Consider the following 21,459-nt stretch of genomic DNA (forward strand, 5'->3'; position numbering starts at 1 on the left):
TAACTTCCTTGCTTTTGTATTCTATGCCTCTATTTATAACGCCAAGGAACCACTACGCTTTTTTTTAAGCAGCTTATCAACTTATCTAGCCACCTTCAAAGATTTATCTGTTCCTGCACCCCCTTTAAATTTGTATCATTTAGTTTATATTGCCTCTCCTCAGTCTTCCTACCAAAATGTATCACTTCACACTTCTCTGCATTAAATTTCATCTGCCATGTGTCTGCCCATTTCACCAGTCTATGTCCTCCTGAAGTATGCTACTATTTTCCTGCTTACTACTTTTCTAAGTTGGGTATCATCTACAAACTTTGAAACGATGCCGCCTATACCCAAGTCCATGTCGTCAATATAAATCAAAAAGTGCAGTGGTCTTAATACCGACCCTGAGGAACACCACTGTGTACTTCCTCCGGAGCCTGAAAAACCGTTCAGCACTACTCCCGGCCTCCTATCTCAGCCAATTTTGTATCTACACTGCCACTGTCTCTTTAACTCCACGCACTTCAATTTTGCTAATGTGTCCATTATGTGGCACTGTTTCAACCACTTTTGAAAGTCTTGCTTCCCCCCCAGTGAAATTTCAGGTGGCACTATGGATGTTGTGGAATTCTGGCAAATCCAGGTCCCATCCCAAATTCCAATCCTCATCCGGCAATCTGCCTGGCATCTGATTACAATTTTGGGGCCTTTTTAACTGTTGACAGAAAGCTCCAGTACACCCACACCCTGGCTAGCCCAGCTCTCTCCTGGGGCATGACATCAATTCCAGCCAGCAACAGAAATAGTGGTATTTGCCTAGCTGAAATCTGAACTGCATCTACTGGTCTGTAAGTACATCCTTGGCCCTCAGTGTTAAATTAGCAGTGTCAAGTATATCATGTCATTCAGCAGCTCCTAGTTAAGGTTTGCAAATGATAAACATCTTTCCTTGCCTCTGGTGTGCAGATGTAAATACATACACCTTAATTATAGAGGGAAACACTTGTTCCTTCACATTCCATTTGACCAACCTTTCATCAATTACCCACTTGCAGTCCTTTGACTGAAATTAACCCAGACACCAATTCAACCGTCTGCAGCTGATGCGCTCCAAACATCCAAAGAAATACCTGCATTTATATAGTGCCTTTCACAACCACCAGATGTCTCAAAGCGCTTTACAGCCAATGAGGTACTTCTGAAGTATAGTCACTGTTGTAATGTAGGAAATGCAGCAGCTAATTTGCGCACAGCAAGCTCCCACAAACAGCAATGTGATAATGACTAGTTTTTAGTGAAGTTGGTTTCGGGATAAATATTGGCCAGGAGACCAGGGATAACTCCCCTGCTCTTCTTCTAAATTGTGCCATGGGATCTGAGAGCAGACGGGTTTAACGTCTCATCTGAAAGACAGCACCTCCGAAAGTGCAGCACTCCCTCAGCACTGCACTGGAGGGTCAGCCTAGATTTTTGTGCTCAAGCCTCTGGAGTGGGACTTGAACCCACAACCTTCTGACTCAGGGGTGGGAAAACTTTTATAACTACTCTTTTAGAAAGTCGAGCTGGGCTGCACTAGCACGCAAGCAGCGCGACTTGAAAGGGCGTTTGGAACTTTTGCGCGTGTGGAAGATGTTGCATTTGGCGAAATTCAGATATCCCAGTCGTGCAGTGGGCAGGAGGAGCTGTTTGCAGACCTGCCTGGCGGTGGGAACCGCACATCACGGCATCCAGCCCCCTTTCCCTCCAGCGCGCAATGGGTTACAATCTATAGGCGGCCCGCCGCACACAATAGCTTACAGTTTCAACACACAAAAAAAAAGTAGAATTCCGCGATGCAGAGGATGGCATTTCCTCTTAGCTCACAGAATATGTGACGCGAATCTATTTCCCTCGGAAGAGGAAGTTTAGAAGTTTTAGAAGTAACGGCGGGGAGTGTATGGGCAATTCGGGATGCGCGGAGCGGCGCAGTTTGCGGGGGATTGCGGTGTGGAGCGGTCTACACACGTGGCTGCTGGAAATGGGCTGAGCTGCACTGGGACACACACGCACACAATGTCAGCTCACTCCCCGAGTGTGCGGGTGTTTGGGCTGCTGGCGACCTGTTGCTGCACCGCTTTCTTGTGCCTCCATCACGCCCTGCGAGGCGAGCAGCAGCCGGAGCCGGAGCTGGGCGTCGGCACCCCGGACGCGGAGCCCGGCTCCTTCCCCCTCTTCTGCTTCTCGGTGGCCTTCCTGCTCTGTTACTTTCTGATCAAATACTTCTGCCGGCCGGCGCCTCGGCAGTGCCTGGCTCCCCGAGCAGCAGCAGCAGCAGCAGTGGCTCCCCTGCCCACCCCCGCCAGCAGGAAGATGGTCCTGGAAACTTACTACGAGCACCAGCTGAAACTGTCTCCCCACGTCCTGGGGCACAGCAAGGCACATGTGACCAAGATCGTCAGCGAGCTGGTCAAAGTTGGCAGAACCGAGCAGGATTCCACCCTGACTTTCCGAGGGGACTTTGTGCAAATTGGCAGCGCCTATGAGCAGCACAAGATCAACAGGCCGGACTGCTTCGATGTCCTCGTCCCTATAAAAGTGCCCCAGGTGCTGAAGCTGGAGCCCGCCTTCGATCTGGGCAGAAAGGAGCTGCCCTTCTACTTGCGAGGAACCGCCATCTGCAGGTTAAAGCTCTCCAGCAAAGCAGAGTGGTCAAAGTACAAGAAAGGTTTCAGTGACTGTTTCTGCGTCCACTTTCAGAAGAAGTCCGCCCTGTCGTCCACTCAGGTGCTGAGGTGGTTTTACAGCAAGATGCACAGATGCCTGAACGTCATCCGGTACCAGTGCGAGGAGAGATGCTCCATCACACTGTCTGTGGTCAACGACCAGCTCATACTGAAACTCCTGCCAAAGTCCGACTACGTGTGCTGCCACATCTCCATGTCAGTGCGACTGATTCCAGCTGTGCATGTGGGTGATTCAGTGTTTCTTGTCGCCCAGCCCTGGACCAGGACCGAGGCAGTGCTCAGGCCCCTGAAACAAGAGGCCTTCTGGCATGTCTACCTGTCCAAGCATGAGCAAAAGTTTCTCAACTGGCTGAAAATACAAACTCCAAACAACTCCTGCCACTTGAAATGCCTTCAGATCTTGAAAGCTCTTCGTGACCTGGGCTGCAAAGAGTTTGACCAGAAATTCTCCCTTCAATGGAACACAATACTCTGCTCCTACAACATGAAAACGGCGCTTTTCCATTTGCTGTTGAAAGGCCCCCTGGAAGCATGGGATGAAAAATTCCTGATGGAAAGATTAGAGGACCTGGTTAGGTTCTGGAGAGAACGCTTGCAGAAACAGGAACTGATGCATTTTTTCCTGGGGAATAAAAACGTCCCGGATATTTTGACAGTGCCAAGGAAAATCAAGGAAGTCTTGCCAGTGAACTTGCTGGCTGGGTATGATGGCGCTCTTTTGGATCTCGTTTCCTTTCAACTCTTGAAAACGTGGAATTGTGCACATTTAATAATGAAATTAAACAACCATAAACACTTGCATAGTAAAATTGCTAATAGTGTAAGATGCTGATGTCTTGAATTTGCCTCCATATTAACATATTAACATGTCAACCTTTTCTGCTATTCATATCTGCTAAACTGTAGGATGACCATTTTAATTTATTGCATGTCAGTCCCAGTGGCACAATATCATAAATGATTGTTATATGCCCGTTTGGTCAGAAGGCAGTGTCACAGGACATGTATCGTTACTTAGCTGCTCTCCATTCAGAAAAAACGCAGTCCAATGTGCACTCAGTACTTTATCGAAAAGTCAGCTTTTTACTCCAATGTGTACATTTCTAAAGCATTTAAATCTAGGTAATTTATTTTGTTTTGTTTATTTTATTTTCTTTATTTTGTTAATAAATAACCATTTGAAGGATTTGCTTTTTTACTTTTCTTTTAACTGTGTAAAATTCCTTATTTTATGGTCTTGCCTTCAGTAATTAATCGGTGCTTATTCCGTGGAGGTGGTGAATTTGCTGAGGTGAGGCCTCATTTCGCCTTGCATCACCAACTCAATATTCTGTGAGGTCACTTGTACTTGTTTTGTCGTCACCAGCAGTATAAAAGTTGCAGTGGGAAATTAGCTTGAAAAATACAAACAGGTAGCAGAGGATTACAGAATTCACTCTCATTGTCTATAACACTGTATGGATCATTGAATTGTATTACAGTATTATAACCTGCTCCCACCCATACAGTATCCTTTATACATTGAGAATTATCTTCACCCACTATTGCGCTACCTGATTATACCTATTCTTCTCTTCTGTGCCAGTGGCACAAGAGGCAACACACTCATTCCACTGGTTTTACGCCTAGCAGATCATGCTCTGGGTTGTTTCTGTAGTGGAGATCCCTTTTAATGTAGCCAGCAGATGTAATGAGGAGGAACTTACCAGGCTGTCTGGAGTGGGTGTTGAACCCATAACCTTCTGACACAGAGGGCAGGAACGCTTACACTGAGCCAAGGCTCATTCCACAATCATGCGTATTACCATATGTCGGCTGTGGCTCAGTAGGTAGCACACTTGCTTCTGTGTCAGAAGGTTGTGCATTCAAGTCCCATAAATCTAGGCTGACACTCCAGTGCAGTGCTGCACTGTCGGAGGTGCCATCTTTCGGATGAGACGTTAAACCGAGGCCCCGTCTGTTCTGTCAGGTAGACGTAAAAGATCCCATGGCACTATTTCGAAGAAGAGCAGGGGAGTTATCCCTGGTGTCCTGGCCAATATTTATCTCTCGAGCAACATAACAAAACATTATCTTGTCATTATCACATTGCTGTTTGTGGGAGCTTGTTGTACGCAAATTTGCTGAGCGTTTCCCACATTACAACAGTGACTGCATTCCAAAAATACTTCATTGGCTGTAAAGTGCTTTGAGACGTCCATTGGTAGTCAAAGCACTATATAAATGCAAGTCTTTCTTTTTCATATTTTGCAATAATCTATATTTGATACCAGAGTGGTAGTATTTGAATTATTTTTTTCATTATCTGCAATTAACTAATCAGTCAGAAAATTTATTTTGGTGATCACATTGATAATAATATAGTTTTCACTGCGATTGCACACACTTGTGAGCTAAACAGAAATAATATCTACTTATGGGGGGCAAGGAGGAGGGAAAAAGATTCTTAAAATATTATCAGCAGCAGAATAATATAGATAGAAACAACAGACTGTTGCAAATCATCCTCAAATGTTTCATGCGAGTAATTTATTAAAAATTATTCTGTAAGTGCTGCCTGCAATCAGCTTCCAGCAGGGTAAGCATTACATTGCCAAACTGAAATATATTTATATAGAATACTTTACTCCATTCAGTTTAATTGAAAGAAATACAGACTGACACAAGTTTTATTCTTTCTGAATGCTTTTGGTTAAGTGGTTTGTAACCAGTTTCATTTCCTCAATGTCTCCATTATATTTCTCTTTGTTTTTATCCTCTGACTGTGTCACCAAGCGGGTAACACACAACCCTCCGAACATATCACAATAACGGATAGGAACGTACCACGTGAGCAGAGCTCATCCAGTTATTACTCTCTTGCTCTCTACATCCTAACAGGCTGTCAAGTATCACCATAATCATACTTAATACAGGCGCACAGATTTAAGGGGTTATACAGAAAGAAAGAAAGACTTGGATTTATATAGCGCCCTTCATGACCATCAGATGTCTCAAAGCGCTTTACAGCCAATTAAATACTTTTTTTGGGGTGCAGTCATTATTGTAATGTAGGAAATGTGGCAGCCAATTTGTGCACAAGCAAGCTCCCACAAACAGCAATGTGATAATGACCAGATACTGTTTTTTTTGTTATGTTGATTGAGGCATAAATATTGGCCAGTACACTGGGGATAACTCCCCTGCTCTTCTTTAAAATAGTGCCATGGGATCTTTTACATTCACTTGAGAAAGCAGACAGGATCCCGGTTTAACGTCTCATCCGAATGATGGCACCTCCGACAGTGCAGCACTCCCTCAGCAATACACTGTCAGCCTAGATTTTTTTTTGTGCTCAAGTCCCTGGAGTGGGACCTGAACCCAGAACCTTCAGACTTAGAGGTAAGTGTGCTACCCACTGAGCCACAGCTGATACAGCAACAACTTCTGTTTATATAGCACCGTTAACGTGGTAAACCCAAGGTACGTCAAGGGAATATTATCAAACAAAATTTGACACCAGGCCACATAAGATATATTATGGCAGATAACCAAAACCTTGGTCAATGAGGTAGGCTTTAAGGGGCATTCTACAGGAGGAAAGAGACATAGAGGAGTGGAGAGGTTTAGGAAGGGAATTCCAGAGCTTAGGGCCTCGGCAGCCGAAAGTACGGCTGCTAATGGTGGAGCGATTGAAATTGGGGATGTTCAAGAGGCCAGAATTAGAGATATCTCAAGGTAGGTGGGGGTGGGGGGCAGTTGTGCGGTTGGAGAAGGTTACAGAGATAGGGAGGGACGAGAGGCCATGGAAGGATTTGAAAACGAGGGTGAGAATTTTAAAATCGAGGTGTTGCTTAATCAAGAGTCAATAGTATGACTTTTTTGAGATGCACAATTTTCTTGAGGAAGCAAAAATGATTTTAACTTGTGTTACATGTATGCAAAATAGGTCCCTGGACATGTGGAATAACATCTCCACTAAATAAAGCTGCTTTAATTTCAGTTGCTTTTGCCATTTAATCTAGAAAAGATCAGCTATCTAATCCTAGACATACTTGATCGTAGTGTCTTCCAACACGTGTAGTACTTTTATATTCAAATATGAATAATGAGTAGTTCTCTATTTTAAATTGTTTTGGCCCAACATTGTAAATTCAAAAGGGCGACCTATCTAAATTGTACAGCAACAACTTGCAGTTATATAACCCCTTTTAATTTAATGGAACATCCCAAGATGCTTCGCTAAGGTGAAGAATGATCCTAAACAATGTTAGAAGAGGAGTTAGTGGAGAGAACTAAAGGTATAATCAAATCGGTTCATTTTGAGAAGGCTTTTGAAGAAGCACAGAAAGGCTTAGGGAAAGACTGTGGGGCCAAAATGGTTGAAGACACTCTCGCTAAATGTAGAAGGAGAGAGGGATGTATGCAAAGGAGTAAGTAAGAATAGCAGAGATCATGCACTGGTGCATAGGTTTGGAGGAGGTTTTAGATATGGCTGGGGAGTCTAGAACCAGGGGGTCACAGTTTCAGAATAAGGGGTCAGTCATTTAGGACTGAGATTAGAAATTTCTTCACTGAAGGTGGTGAATCTTTGCAACTCTCTATCCCAGAGGGCTGTGGAGGCTCAGTCTTGAGTATATTCAAGACAGAGAGCGATAGATTTTTGAATATTAAGGGAATCAAGTAAATGGGGATAGTGCAGGAAAGTGGAGATGAGGTAGAAGATCAGTCATAATCTTACTGAATGGACAGCAGGCTCGAGGGACCAAATGGCCTACTCCTGCTGCTAATTCTTATGTTCTTATGTTATTAGGGCTGAGGCTGTGGAAGGACCAGGACAGTGATTTTGAATTCAGGGCATCATTGAAAGTTGGGAAAGACAGGATGTTGGGATCAAGACTTAGTGCAGCGTAGAATGAATGCAACAGAGCTTTCGGTGAGTTTTAATTTAGTGAGGGTGAAAATCTGCAGCTTCTAAGTGGTGAAGAAAAAGATGTTGATGAGGGTTGCAGTGAGACATAAATGGTGGCAGGCGATGTTGCAGATGTGGAAATAGGCATTTTCGTTAATGGATTGGGTATGAGGTTTGAAGCTGAGCTCTGAGTGAAGTAGGATATCGAGATTGCACACTATCCAGTTCAGCCCGAATGTGCATCTGAGGAGGATGTTGGAATTAGGGTCTAAAGTGCAGAGATTATGGTGGGAGCTGAACAGAGGAATGGCTTCAATCTTGATTATGCTAAGTTGGAAAAAAATCTTGCTTACCTATGACTTTATCTTGGGCATAGTCTCAGGATAAGGGGTTGGCCATTTAGGACTGAGATTGGTTGGGCCGAATGGCCTGTTTCTGTGCCGTATAATCTATATGTAGATGAGGAGAAATTTCTTCACTCAGTTGGTTGAGAATTTTTGGAATTCTCTACCCCAGAGGGCTGTGGGTGCTGAAGCATTGAGTATATTCAAGGCTGAGATAGATAGAATTTTGGACTATAGGGGAATCAAGGGATATGGGGATCAGGCGGGAAAGTGGTGTTGAGGTAAAAGATCAGCCATGATCTTATTGAATGGCAGAGCAGGCTCGAAGGACCGTACGGCCTACTGTCCTAATTCTTATGTTCTTAAATAACCATACAGCACAGTGGTGGTCATAAAGTCGAGGATAGCGATGGAAAGGTAGAGCTGGGTGTCGTTGGCATACAAAGCTGTCTGTATGGATGGTCACTGAGGGGCAGCAGATTGATGATGAAGAGGAATGGGTCAAGGATGGAATCTTGGAGTTCGATAAATTCATTAGCAACTTCCATGAGAGTCTAGTAAATTAAAAGAACTTTGGAAATAGCCATTAAGGAGAGAAACTATTTAAATGTAATGGATTATCTTTTTATTGCAAAATTGAGGAAATCCTCTCTCGCCATTATGCTCTAATCATCTACTGTGACGCTAAAATATATAAGACAGCATTATTGAAAGCATTCCAACTGCACTAGCTGTGTGCAGTTTAAGATTCCCTCCTGCTAAGGAACCCCTGTGGGGTTAATGATTATTTACTTTGTAAGTAGATGATGTATAATGTTAATTAGAAGCCGCAATGTGTGTTCTCACTATGTGGCTTCACATTAGTTCCTTTTTATATAACAGGATTGTGCAGGAGGAACCGAGACTTATGACACAGCAGCTGAGGCATTTCTGCCTTGGCTAAGCTTGCCAAATGTACTCACAGTACAGACAACACAATTAAATAATCTTTAATCCATAAACTTTGCTTTTTAATTCTTTATCTCCATATTTTACAAGAGATTGGCCAATCTGAGCCTCAGCTGAGAAGGTATCATAAATGGTTAAACTATGCCACTATCAAAAATAAAAAAGCTATTTTTAAAAGCTGGCTATTTGTTTATCTTAACTGAAAACTACAAAGTCATGATCTGGGCCTACGAAAATATAGCTGGCGGATTACATGTTGGACATGAAAGAGCAGTTTTTCCCAGTTGGGCCAGTTTTCGTATCTTTCGAGACGCACAGCGATGTTGGTGTTTATCATTTTTGTATTTATGTATAATTAGAGTTCCTGGTTTTCCGAATTGGGGGCTTCCTGTGTTTATTTTCACAGATTTTAATTTGCATCAAATGTAGTGTTCTTAGTTGCCTCTTATTGAGACTTTCAATGGGACTGGGTCTCATCAGTGCTTTCAGTGAGACTGTTTATGTTCACACAACTTCTTCTGGATTTCCCATATGTCGCCCACCTGTCGAGACTAATGCTTTCTCCACAACTGGCAGGACACCGCTCAGCTCCTTGAACACCAAGCTGCTCACAATTGATTTCCCTTACAGCCTGAACAGCTATCAGTTACTGTACTGACAATTCGCTCTCCGACCCTGTTCCCCTCAATTCAAGGTTTTTGCAGCTGGACGGCTACACGCCCATCTTGATTAAACCAAGGAAAAGATTCCAGTGGAAGGAGGTATTACTGCCATTGAAAATTTTGAGCCACCCTACAATGCCTTCTAATGATGCAGCGATACTGTGGGCACAAGATATATCCAGGACTTCAAATATTTGCTTTACTGGGTTTTATCAGTACCATACTACCAAAATAAATACTGACTCCAAAATTTCTTCCAGATGGGGTTTTAATTGGTCTAACCCAAAAAGCATGGCACCTTATATATAATGCGTTTTATCATAATGAGTTTATGCTATTTTATTACTGTACATACCTTTAAGACATTATATTTGCCTACAACATTCAATTCAATTGTCCAGTCATTGTAGTTTACAAGGTACCATAGTATAAATGAGTCATCCAATACAGTCATGTACAGTCATACAGAAGGTGACTCTGCTACTGCTTGTTGTGAAACACTAATATATAAATATGGAATAATATGTTTAAAAATGTAAGTCAAGGTATAGCAGAAGAGACTGATAATAAACCTCTTGTGGTTTGTGATGCCATCTAAGCTTTTTAATATTTTAGATGTATACAATTTTGTAATGCATTTTAGCTGTGTTTTTTTTTATTTATTCATTTACGGGATGTGGACGTTGCTTGCAAACCTTGGGAAGGTGGTGATGAGCTGCCTTCTTGGACCGCTGCAGTCCGTGTGGTGAAGGTACTCCCACAGTGCTGACTTTGTTGTCGCGGGTTGGTGCAACTGAGTGGCTTGCTGGGCCATTCAGGGGTCAGTTAAGCATCACCCACATCACATACAGGCCAGACCAGGTAAGGACGGCAGATTTCCTTCCCTAAAGGACATTGGTGAACCAAATGGGTTTTTCTGACAATCCGCTAGTTTCATGGTCACCATTACTGATATTACCTTTTTATTCCAGATTTATTTAATTGAATTTAAATTCCCCAGCTGCTGTGGTGGGATTTGAACTCATGTCTCCAGATTATTAGTCCAGGCCTCTGAATTACTCGCCCAGTAACATAACCCACTATGCTACTGTATCCTGTGTGTGTTATCGGGAGATGAGTAAATGGCAGATGAGGTGCAATATGATAACTAAATTTGTGACTGGGTTGAAATAATAATTCATGAGGGACAAATGCCATCACTTAGTCCCACCAGTAGAATTATTAAGCATCATATATCCCATCCAGATAATTTGTTTATTGCACCTTTCACTGACAAAAATAACTTGAATAAAATGTTTATTTTTAAGTTGTATTTTCCTAAATATGAGCTGGAATTCAGCAATTAACGTGATATTTTTATGAAGCCTTCAGCTCTTGTAAAAAAAAAATCAACTAGATATGGAGCTAGCAGGAGAGAGAGAGAGAGAGAGAATAAGAAATTGGCGGGAGAGGTGGTGGAAGGCTATTTGTGGCGAGGAAAGAGATGCAAGACATGGGCAATTCAGTTTAAAAATGTTTGAGAAATAACACAGGAAACAGCTGTAGGGATAAAATGCAAGAAAGCTTTGTTGAACAAAATTCTCACAGCAGGTGAGGTTAAAAGAAAGATTTAGTTGGCTTTTGTGATAATTTTTAATTAAAATAATCACTTGAATCCACAGGAATATAATATTTGTTATATTAAATATTTAATGTAGTTATTTTGTTTTCTCTTATTTTTAATTTATATTTCATTGTTATTTTAAAACCTCTGCAGAAAGCAGAACAGATTTATTGTAATCAAGTGTCACAGTTGCTGCACCAGGTATTTCCTCTGGTTCAGCATCATCAGTCACTTGTAAGTGGACCTCACATTCCCGATGATCTGGGGTGCGCTGTCTCTGCCGAATATCTGGTTGTACAATACCATGACCCTGGAATCATAACCGAGAACCCTTACTGTGTAAACCAGCTACTGAAATGTATCATGTGCCACCATGTCGATTCTCCTGGTCATGCGTGGCCCCTTGGGGAAGAGTGACCATAATATGGTAGAATTCTTCATTAAGATGGAGAGCGACATAGTTAATTCAGAGACTAGGGTCCTGAACTTAAAAAAGGAAACTTCGATGGTATGAGACATGATTTGGCTAGGATAGACTGGCGAATGATACTTAAAGGGTTGATGGCGGATAGGCAATGGCAGACATTTAAAGATCACATGGATGAATTACAACTATTGTACATCCCTGTCTGGCGTAAAAATAAAACAGGAAAGGTGGCTCAACTGTGGCTAACAAGGGAAATTAGGGATCGTGTTAAATCCAAGGAAGAGACATATAAATTGGCCAGAAAAAGCAGCAAACCTAAGGATTAGGATAAATTTAGAATTCAGCAGAGGAGGACAAAGGGTTTAATTAGGAGGGGGAAAATAGAGTATGAGAGTAAGCTTGCAGGGAATATAAAAACTGACTACAAAAGCTTCTATAGGTATGTGAAGAGAAAAAGATTAGTGAAGACTAATGTAAGCCCCTTGCAGTCAGAATCAGGTGAATTCATAATGGGGAACAAGGAAATGGCAGACAAATTGAACAAATACTTTGGTTCTGTCTTCACTAAGGAAGACACAAATAACCTCCCGAAAATACTAGGGGACTGAGTGTCTAGCGGGAAGGAGGAATTGAGGGAAATCCTTATTAGTCAGGAAATGGTGTTAGGGAAACTGATGGGACTGAAGGCCGATAAATCCCCAAGGCCTGTTAGTCTGCATCCCAGAATAGTTCAGGAAGTGGCCCTAGAAATAGTAGATGCATTGGTGATCATTTTCCAAAATTCCATGGACTCTGGATCAGTACCTATGGATAGGAGGGTAGCTAATGTAACCCCACTTTTTAAAAAAGGAGGGAGAGAGAAAACAGGAAATTATAGACCAGTTAGCCTGACAACGGTGGTGGGGAAAATGCTGGAATCAATTATTAAAGATGTAATAATAGCAGTGTATTTGGAAAGCAGTGACAGGATCGGTCCAAGTCAGCATGGATTTATGAAACGGAAATCATACTTGACAAAGCTTCTAGAGATTGTAATTAGTGGAGTGGATAAAGGAGAACCAGTGGATGTGGTGTATTTGGACTTTCAAAAGGCTTTTGACAAGGTCCCACACAAGAGATTAGTGTGCAAAATTAAGGCACATGGTTGTAGTGTATGGAGAAAGAATCAGACTGAACACTGTGAGCTCAAAGTAAAGTGTGACCTTAGTCTTTTGTTGCAGGTCTCCAGAGTGCCTCTCCAACCTGTGAAGCCTTCTTAAATACCTGTGCTCCCAAGGTATTATGGGATCCCTTGGGACTCCGGGGAATGAGCCCTCTGGTGGCTGTACAGAGTAAATACAAGTCCACATATATAACAACATTCCCCCCCCCCCAAAGTCATCGTTAACTATTTACAATGTGAGTCGATCTGGGGCCCTTGCCCTGGTTGACTGTCTCGGTGTGAAAGCTGGTGTTGTTGAATCATTTGTTGCATGTCGCTGGACTGCAGTGCAGCTGGCCTTGCTGGGCTGCCTGGTGTGTTGGGCCCTACAGGGCTGCTGTGGATGATGGGTTCTGCTTCATGGTCAACTGTGGTGTCGGTTGCCACTGGTGTGTGTGTTGGGGGATAAAAAAGGTAGGGTCCAAGGTGGGTTGCTCAGGGTAGTCGGTGAATCTGAGTTTGATTTGGTCCAAGTGTTTCCGGTAAATGAGTAATTTTGAAAGTTTGACCTGAAACACCCTGCTTCCCTCTTTGACCACGACAGTGCCGGGAAGTCACTTGGGACCTTATCCATAATTTAATACAAATACAGGATCATTGACTTCAATCTCGCCCTATCATAGTATGCACTTTGTTGAAGTCGCCTGCTCTCTATCTGTTCATGTAGATCAGGGTGAACTAACGAGAGCCTTATCTTAAGTACTCTTTTCATGAGCAGTTCAGCAGGTGGGATCCCAGTGAGTGAGTGTGGTCTCATGCGGTAGCTAAGCAGGACTCAAATTAAACGAGTCTTCTGTGAGCCTTCAGTTACCCTTTTCAATCCTTGCTTGATGGTTTGCACTGCTCTCTCTGTCTAACCATTGGATGCTGGTTTAAACGGGGCAGATGTGACATGGTTGATCCCGTTACGGGTCATGAATTCTTTGAACTCAGCACTGGTTAAAACATGGCCCGTTGTCGCTCACCAGGACATCGGGTAAGCCGTGTGTGGCAAACATGACCCGCAGGCTTTCAGTGGTGGCAGCAGACGTGCTAGCCGCCATTATCTCTCATTCAATCCACTTGGAATACGTGTCTACAACCACAAGGAACATTTTACCCAAGAACGGGCCTGTATAGTAGATGTGTAACCTAGACCACGGTTTGGAGGACCAAGGCCATAAACTTAGCGGCGATTCCCTGGATACATTGCTTAACTGCGAGCATGTATTACATCTGTGAACGCAGGACTCTAAGTCCGCATCGATACTGGGCCACCACACGTGGGATCTGGCTATCGCTTTCATCATTACGATGCCTGGTTGGGTACTGTGGAGGTCATTGATGAAGGTGTTTCTGTCCTTGGGGACCACTACTCGATTGCCCCACAGAAGGCAGTCTGCCTGTATAGACATTTCATCTTTGTGCCGCTGGAACTGCTTTATCTCTTCCTGCATTTCCACTGGGACAACTGGACCAGCTCCCGTGAAGCTTTTGACTAGAGATAATAGGGGTCTTGGCGGGTCCAGGTTTTGATCGGCTGGGCAGTGACAGGTGATTGCTCACTCTCAAATGCTTCCATAACCTTGGCTAGATCTGCGGGCTGCGCTATTTCCACCCCCGTAGTGGGCAATGGCAGCCTACTGAGAGCATCGGCGCAGTTTCCTGCGGCGGATGGCGTAGTTGTATGCGGACAACGTGAGCGCTCATCTCTGAATGCGGGCCGATGCGTTGGTATTTATCCCTTTACTCTCGGAATACAGGGATATAAGTGGCTTATGGTCAGTTTCCAATTCGAATTTTAGCCCAAACAGGTATTGATGTATTTTCTTTACACCATAGACACATGCTAACTGTCATGTATGCAACCTTCATACAACTGTAACTTTCATGTAACTGTAACCTTCATGCATCCACACTGTACACTGTATATATGTCCTGGAAATGCACACCTTGACCACAGGGGGTGAACTTGTGGGAGACACTCCTCACCTGGGCACTCAGGTATTTGAAGGGAGGGCCCACGCAGGGTCATCACTTCTTGGTCCTGGGAATAAAGAAAGGTCACGCAGTGACCGTGTCTGCAGTACATGCCTCGTGTGATTCAGTAGCAAGGTGCAGGGACACCACATTTGCCGATGAGAAACGGGAATCACCGAACCATGAGGCTGGCCACCGGTAGCACAGAGGAATGTTACTGTGTGGGTGAGGACTGGGATGACTTTGTTGACAGACTCTAGCAGAGCTTTGTCTCGAAGGACTGGCTGGGAGCAGCAGCGGCTGACAAGCGGAGGGCGCATCTATTGACCAGCTGCGGACTAAAGACGTATGCACTGATGAAAGACCTGCTCGCACCCAAGAAGCCGGTGGACAAGTCCTTCGAAGAGCTCAGCCAGCTGATCAGTGAGCATCTCAAACCGGCGAGTAGCGGACACATGGCCCGGCACCGGTTCTACACACACCGGCGTCGGGAGGGACAAAACATCTCGGACTTCGTTGCAGACCTGCGGCGCTTGGCCAGTCTCTGTAAGTTCACAGACATCTGCAGGGGGGAGATGTTAAGGGATTTCATCACTGAGGGCATTAGTCATGTTGGGATTTTCAGGAAGCTCATAGAGGCCAAGGACTTGACTTTAGAAGGGGCGGCATTGATAGCTCGGACCTTCAGCAGGGGAAGAGGAGACCAAGCAAATTTACGCGCGCAGCTCTGGTTCCAACGTGGCGATGGACCAGGGGGTTAATATTGTGAACGCGGCTCAGGGCCCCGCAGGCAGGCAAGAGCATTTTGAAACCGGCCAGGCAGCACCAGGCGCTAGGGTGGGCCCGCAACAGGGACAATGGAAAGGGGATTGGCAATTCATGCCATCTCGAGGAACAATGCATCCCGCGATGGGACCATTGACACCCACCATCAGAGTGCCTAGAAACAACCAAAGGGACAATCAGAGAGGAATGCCTGGTAACAGTTCTTTTGTTAACAACAACTTCAACTCATGCTGGAGGTGTGGGGGTAGATATACTGCGAAAAGCTGCAGGTTCCAGCAATTTATCTGTAGGAATTGCAACATCAGTGGACACTTGACCAGAATGTGCAGGAAGGCTGTAGCGAGGCAAATCTATGAGACAGAGGAATCAGACGAGGGGTCTGCAATGCAGGATGATGCTTGGGGAAAAGCCATGGATGCTGAAGTTCAGCGGGTTCATGTGGCTGACATCCACAGCTCATATACCAAAACGCCACCCATGATGATGAAAGTTTTATTGAATGGCATCCCGGTGCTCATGGAGCTGGACACAGGAGCCAGCCAGTCCCTTATGAGTGCCCAGCAATTTGAGAGACTATGGCCACACAGAGCTAGCAGGCCAAAACTGGAACGCATTGACATGCAGCTACGGACGTACACCAAAGAGATCATCCCAGTGCTAGGCAGTGCAAACTTGGTGGTAATACATAATGGCTGCCACTCCAGATTGTCCCGGGAATCGGCCCCGCACTTTTGGGGAGGAGTTGGCTAGCCGAGATAAACTGGAAATGGGGGGTATGTGCATGCCAATTCATCTGTGGAGCGAAGCTCATGCTCACAGGTCCTACAGAAATTCGGGTCACTGTTTCAACCAGATGTCGAGACTTTTAAGGGCACCAAAGTAGTGATACGCATCACCCCGGATGCCAGACCAGTGCACCACAAAGCCAGAGCGGTGCTGTATGTGATGCGTGAAAAAATTGAAAGTGAATTGGACAGGCTGCTCAGAGAGGGCATAATCTCGACAGTTGAATTCAATGACTGGGCAAGCCCCATCGTTCTTGAACTCAAAACGGATGGCTCGGTCAGGAGTTGTGGCGACTACAAGGCCACCATCAACTGAGTGACACTGCAGGACCAATACCCATTTCCGAGAGCGGAGGACCTTTTTGCCACGCTGGCGGGTGGCAAGCAGTTCACCAAGTTGGACCTCACTTCGGCCTACATGACTCAGGAACTGGCAGAAGAATCCAAGCTTCTGACCACCATCACGACGCACAAGGGGCTATTTATCTACAACAGGTGTCCGCTTGGCATTCGTTCGGCGGCCGCTATCTTTCAGAGGAACATGGAAAGCTTGCTTAAATCCATTCCTGGAACCATCGTATTCCAAGACGACATCCTAATAACGGGTCGAGACATCGAGGAACACCTCCAAAACCTGGGGGAAGTGCTACGCCGACTGGACCGGTTAGGCTTGCGGTTGAAAAAGCCCAAGTGTGTGTTTTTGGCCCCAGAGGTCGAGTTTTTGGGCAGGAGAGTTGCAGCAGATGGGATTCAGCCCACCAAAGCTAAAACGAAGGCAATCTGTCGGGCGCCCAAGCCCGGCAACACATCGGAGTTGCGATTATTCCTGGGACCTTTGAACTATTTTGGGAACTTTCTGCCGAACTTAAGCACATTGTTGGAGCTGTTACACGTGCTCTTGCGTAAAGGTTGTGAATGGTTTTGGGGGGACGGTCAAGAACGGGCTTTCAATAGAGCGCGGAACCTCCTTTGCTCTAACAAGCTGTTGACCTTGTACGACCCCTGTAAAAAACTGGTTTTAACGTGTGATGCATCATCTTATGGGGTTGAGTGCATATTGCAGCAGAGTAATAATGATGGCCGACTCCAACTGGTGGCTTATGCCTCCAGGTCGCTCTCCGACATGGTCAAAAAGGAAGCACTCGCTTGTGTTTACGGTGTGAAAAAGATGCACCAGTACCTTTTCGGTAGGCGGTTCGAGCTAGTAACGGACCACAAGCCGTTAACATCCCTGTTATCCGACAGCAAGGCTGTCAATGCCAATGCGTCAGCTCGCATACAGCGATGGGCTCGCACGCTGGCTGCGTATGACTACACCATACGGCACCGGCCAGGCACCGAGAATTGCGCTGACGTGCTCAGCAGGCTCCCACTGGCCACCACTGAGAGGGCATCGGAGCAAAGCGCTGAGATGGTCATGGCCGTTAAGGCTTTTGACACCGCAGGCTCCCCTATCAAAGCCCGCCAGATCAAACTCTGGACCAACAGAGACCCACTCCTGTCCATGATAAAGAAATGTGTTCTGACTGGGGATTGGGCGCCCGCACACGGGACATGCCCCAAGGAGGTCAGACCGTTTCACAGACGGATGGATGAGCTCTCCATCCAAGCCGACTGCCTGCTATGGGGCAGCCAGGTAGTCATGCCCCAGAAAGGAAGGGAAGCATTCATCAGGGAACTCCACAGCGAGCACCCTGGGATCATGTTAATGAAGGCCATTGCCCGGTCACATGTATGGTGGCCGGGGATTGACTCAGACTTGGAACACTGGGTTCGCAGGTGCATGACGTGTGCCCAGCTGGGCAATGCCCCCAGGGTGGCCCCCCTCAGTCCGTGGCCCTGGCCCACGTAGACTACGCGGGCCTGTTCATGGGAAAAATGTTCCTGATCGTTGTCGATGCATACTCGAAATGGATCGAGTGCATCATATTAAGCTCGTGCATGACATCCATCACAGTGGAGAGTCTGCGCACGGTTTTCGCGACCCACGGCTTGCCAGACATTCTGGTCAGCGACAATGGCCCGTGCTTCACCAGCCATGAATTCCAGGAGTTTATGTCGGGGATTGGCATCAAACACGCCCGGACAGCGCAGTTCAAACCGGCTTCCAATGGCCAAGTGGAACGTGCGGTCCAAGTCATAAAACAGGGCATGCTCCGTATCCAAGGACCCTCCCTCCAGTACCGCCTATCGCGCCTCCTGCTAGCCTACAGGTCCCGCCCGCATTTGCTCACGGGAGTCCCGCCAGCGGAACTACTCATGAAACGCACGCTTAAAACGCGGCTGTCCCTCACTCATGCAGCCCTGGCAGACATTGTTGAGGGCAAGCGCCAGTCCCAAACCGAATGCCATGATCGAAACGCAAGGGGGAGGTGTATAGAAATTGATGACCCGGTATTTGTTCTTAACCATGCTTTGGGACCCAAGTGGCTTGAGGGCACAGTGATTGGCAAACAGTGGAATAGGGTCATAGTGATCAGACTCAACAATGGGCAGATATGCCACAAACACTTGGACCAAGTAAAGAAAAGGTTCAGCATAGACACTGAGGAACCTGAGGAAGAGCATGAGATGTTACCCACACCACTGCCAGTGGACGAGCAACAAGGACAGTCCACAGCATGCACAGTCCCTGCGGCCAGCCCGGACAGGCCGGAATCACCTCAGGTGACAGAGATGCATGCCAAGGCTCAGCCACCAGAGCCCCAACTGCGGCGCTCCACGAGAGAGCGTCGACCACCTGAAAGACTTAACCTTTGACACAAAAAGACGTGAGGGGGGAGGTGATGCCATGTATGCAACCTTCATACAACTGTAACCTTCACGTAAGTGTAACCTTCATGCAACTACACTGTACATTGCATATATGTTCTGGAAATGCACACCTTGACCACAGGGGGTGAACTTATGGGAGACACTCCTCACCTGGGCACTCAGGTATTTAAAGGGAGGTCCCATGCAGGGTCATCACTTCTTGGTCCTGGGAATAAAGAAAGGTCACGCAGTGACCGTGTCTGCAGTACATGCCTCGTGTGATTCAGTAGCAAGTTGCAGGGACACTACACTAACGCTTCTTTTTCAATCATGCTGTAGGCTCTCTCGGCCTTAGATAGACTCCTGGATGCAGAAGCAACCGGTTGCAGTTTCCCGAAATCATTAGCTTGTTGCAATACACACCCGACGCCATATGACGACGCATCACATGCTAGTACCAAACGCTTACATGGATCATACAACACAAGCAATTTGTTTGAGCATAACAATTTTCTCGCTTTTACAAAGGCATTTTCTTGGCTTTTGCCCCAAACCCATTCGCCCTCTTTTCGTTGTAAGACATGTCGTGGTTCCAGCAACATGCTGAGACCCGGTAAGAAGTTATCAAAGTAGTTCAAGAGTCCCAGAAACGACCGCAACTCCATCATGTTCTGTGGCCTCGGTGCGTTCTTGATTGCCTCCATCTTTGCGTTGGTGGGCTTGATGCCATCCACCGCAATCCTCCTTCCCAGGAACTCCACTTCAGGCGCCAGGAAAATGCACTTCAAGCGTTTTAACCTGAACCCCACGCGGGTGAGTTGACTAAGAACCTCCTCCAGCCCTTGCAAATGTATCCTTTGAATCGGCATGAATGGAAATGATGATCACCCCCGCAGTGCCAACAAGGTGTTAATGGCCTTGCATTCATCACCCTTGATGGCGGACTCTGAGACATCTGCGGACGTGTAGCTGCAGACATGTGTGACCTGCCCTCTACGTTACGATTCGAAAACGACATCACTTTGTTCACAGTACTTGTAGCAGCCCTTGTGTGCTGAGAGATTTGCTTAATATTGTCACTGGTGGCAATGAACGCCTGGGCCATCGCTGTAGCCTTACTCAAGGTTGGGATCTCTACAGTCAAAAGTTTGCGAAGTATGGTTTCGTGGCCAATGCCAAATACGAAAAAGTCTCTGAGCATGTGCTCCAAATGTCCTTCAAATTCGCAATGTCCTGCAAGGCATCTTAGCTCGGCGACATAACTCGCCACTTCCTGGCCTTCAGACCTTTTGTAGGTGCAGATCTCACTATCAGAACGCTTTCCTTCGGGATCAAATGCTCTCGGACCAGTATGCACAAATCGTTGTACAATTTCTCTGTGGGTTTCGCTGAAGTGAGCAGATTCTTCATGAGGCCATACATTGATGCCCCACAGACGGAGAGGAGGATCGCTCTATGTTTGGTAGCGCTCTCTTCCCCATCTAGCTCGTTGGCCACGAATTATTGGTTGAGTTGCCCCACAAGAGTTTCCCAATCATCTCCCTCTGAAAATTTCACCAGGGTGCCCACTGTTCTCTGCATCTTTGGGTTCGCTATCTGTCTCTCGTCGCCAGTTGTAGTATATGGAGAAAGAGTCAGACTGAACACTGTGAGCTCAAAGTAAAGTGTGACCTTTAGTCTTTTATTGCAGGTCTCCAGAGTGCCTCTCCAACCTATGAAGCCTTCTTAAATACCTGTGCTCCCAGGTATTTATGAGATCTCTTGGAACTCTGGGGAATAAGGCCTCTGGTGGCTGTACAGACTAAATACAAGTCCACATATATAACAATGGTATTGGGGGTAATGTATTGACGTGGATAGAGAACTGGTTGGCAGACAGGAAGCAAAGAGTGGGAATAAACGGGTCCTTTTCAGAATGGCAGGCAGTGACTAGTGGGGGTGCCGCAAGGTTCTGTGCTGGGACCCGTCTATTTACAATATACTTTAATGATTTAGATGAAGGAATTGAATGTAATATCTCCAAGTATGCAGATGACATTAAGCTGGGTGGCAGTGTGAGCTGTGAGGAGGATGCTAAGAGGCTGCAGGGTGACTTGGTCAGGTTAGGTGAACATGGCAGATGCAGTATAATGTGGATAAATGTGAGGTTATCCACTTTGGTGGCAAAAACAGGAAGCAGATTATAATCTGAATGGTGACAGATTAGGAAAAGGGGAGGTGCAACGAGACCTGAGTATCATGGTATATCAGTCACTGAAGGTAAGCATGCAGGTACAGCAGGCAGTAAAGAAAGCAAATAGCATGCTGGCCTTCATAGTGAGATGATTTGAGTATAGGGAGGTCTTACTGCAGTTGTACAGGGCCTTGGTGAGACCACACCTTGAGTATTGTGTG

At 45.8% G+C, this 21,459-nt stretch overlaps 1 protein-coding gene across 1 annotated transcript; it reads left to right on the forward strand.

Annotated features, from left to right (window-relative positions):
* The first annotated feature begins 1,927 nt into the window (after positions 1-1,927).
* On the forward strand, positions 1,928-3,822 carry LOC139225865 (inositol 1,4,5-trisphosphate receptor-interacting protein-like 2). The gene has a single exon (XM_070856723.1). It carries the CDS (start codon positions 1,933-1,935, stop codon positions 3,535-3,537), a length of 1,605 nt encoding a protein of 534 aa, XP_070712824.1. The 5' UTR covers positions 1,928-1,932; the 3' UTR covers positions 3,538-3,822.
* The last annotated feature ends 17,637 nt before the right edge of the window (positions 3,823-21,459 follow it).

Source organism: Pristiophorus japonicus, chromosome 15, assembly GCF_044704955.1.
Source record: "Pristiophorus japonicus isolate sPriJap1 chromosome 15, sPriJap1.hap1, whole genome shotgun sequence".
NCBI lineage: Eukaryota > Metazoa > Chordata > Chondrichthyes > Pristiophoridae > Pristiophorus > Pristiophorus japonicus.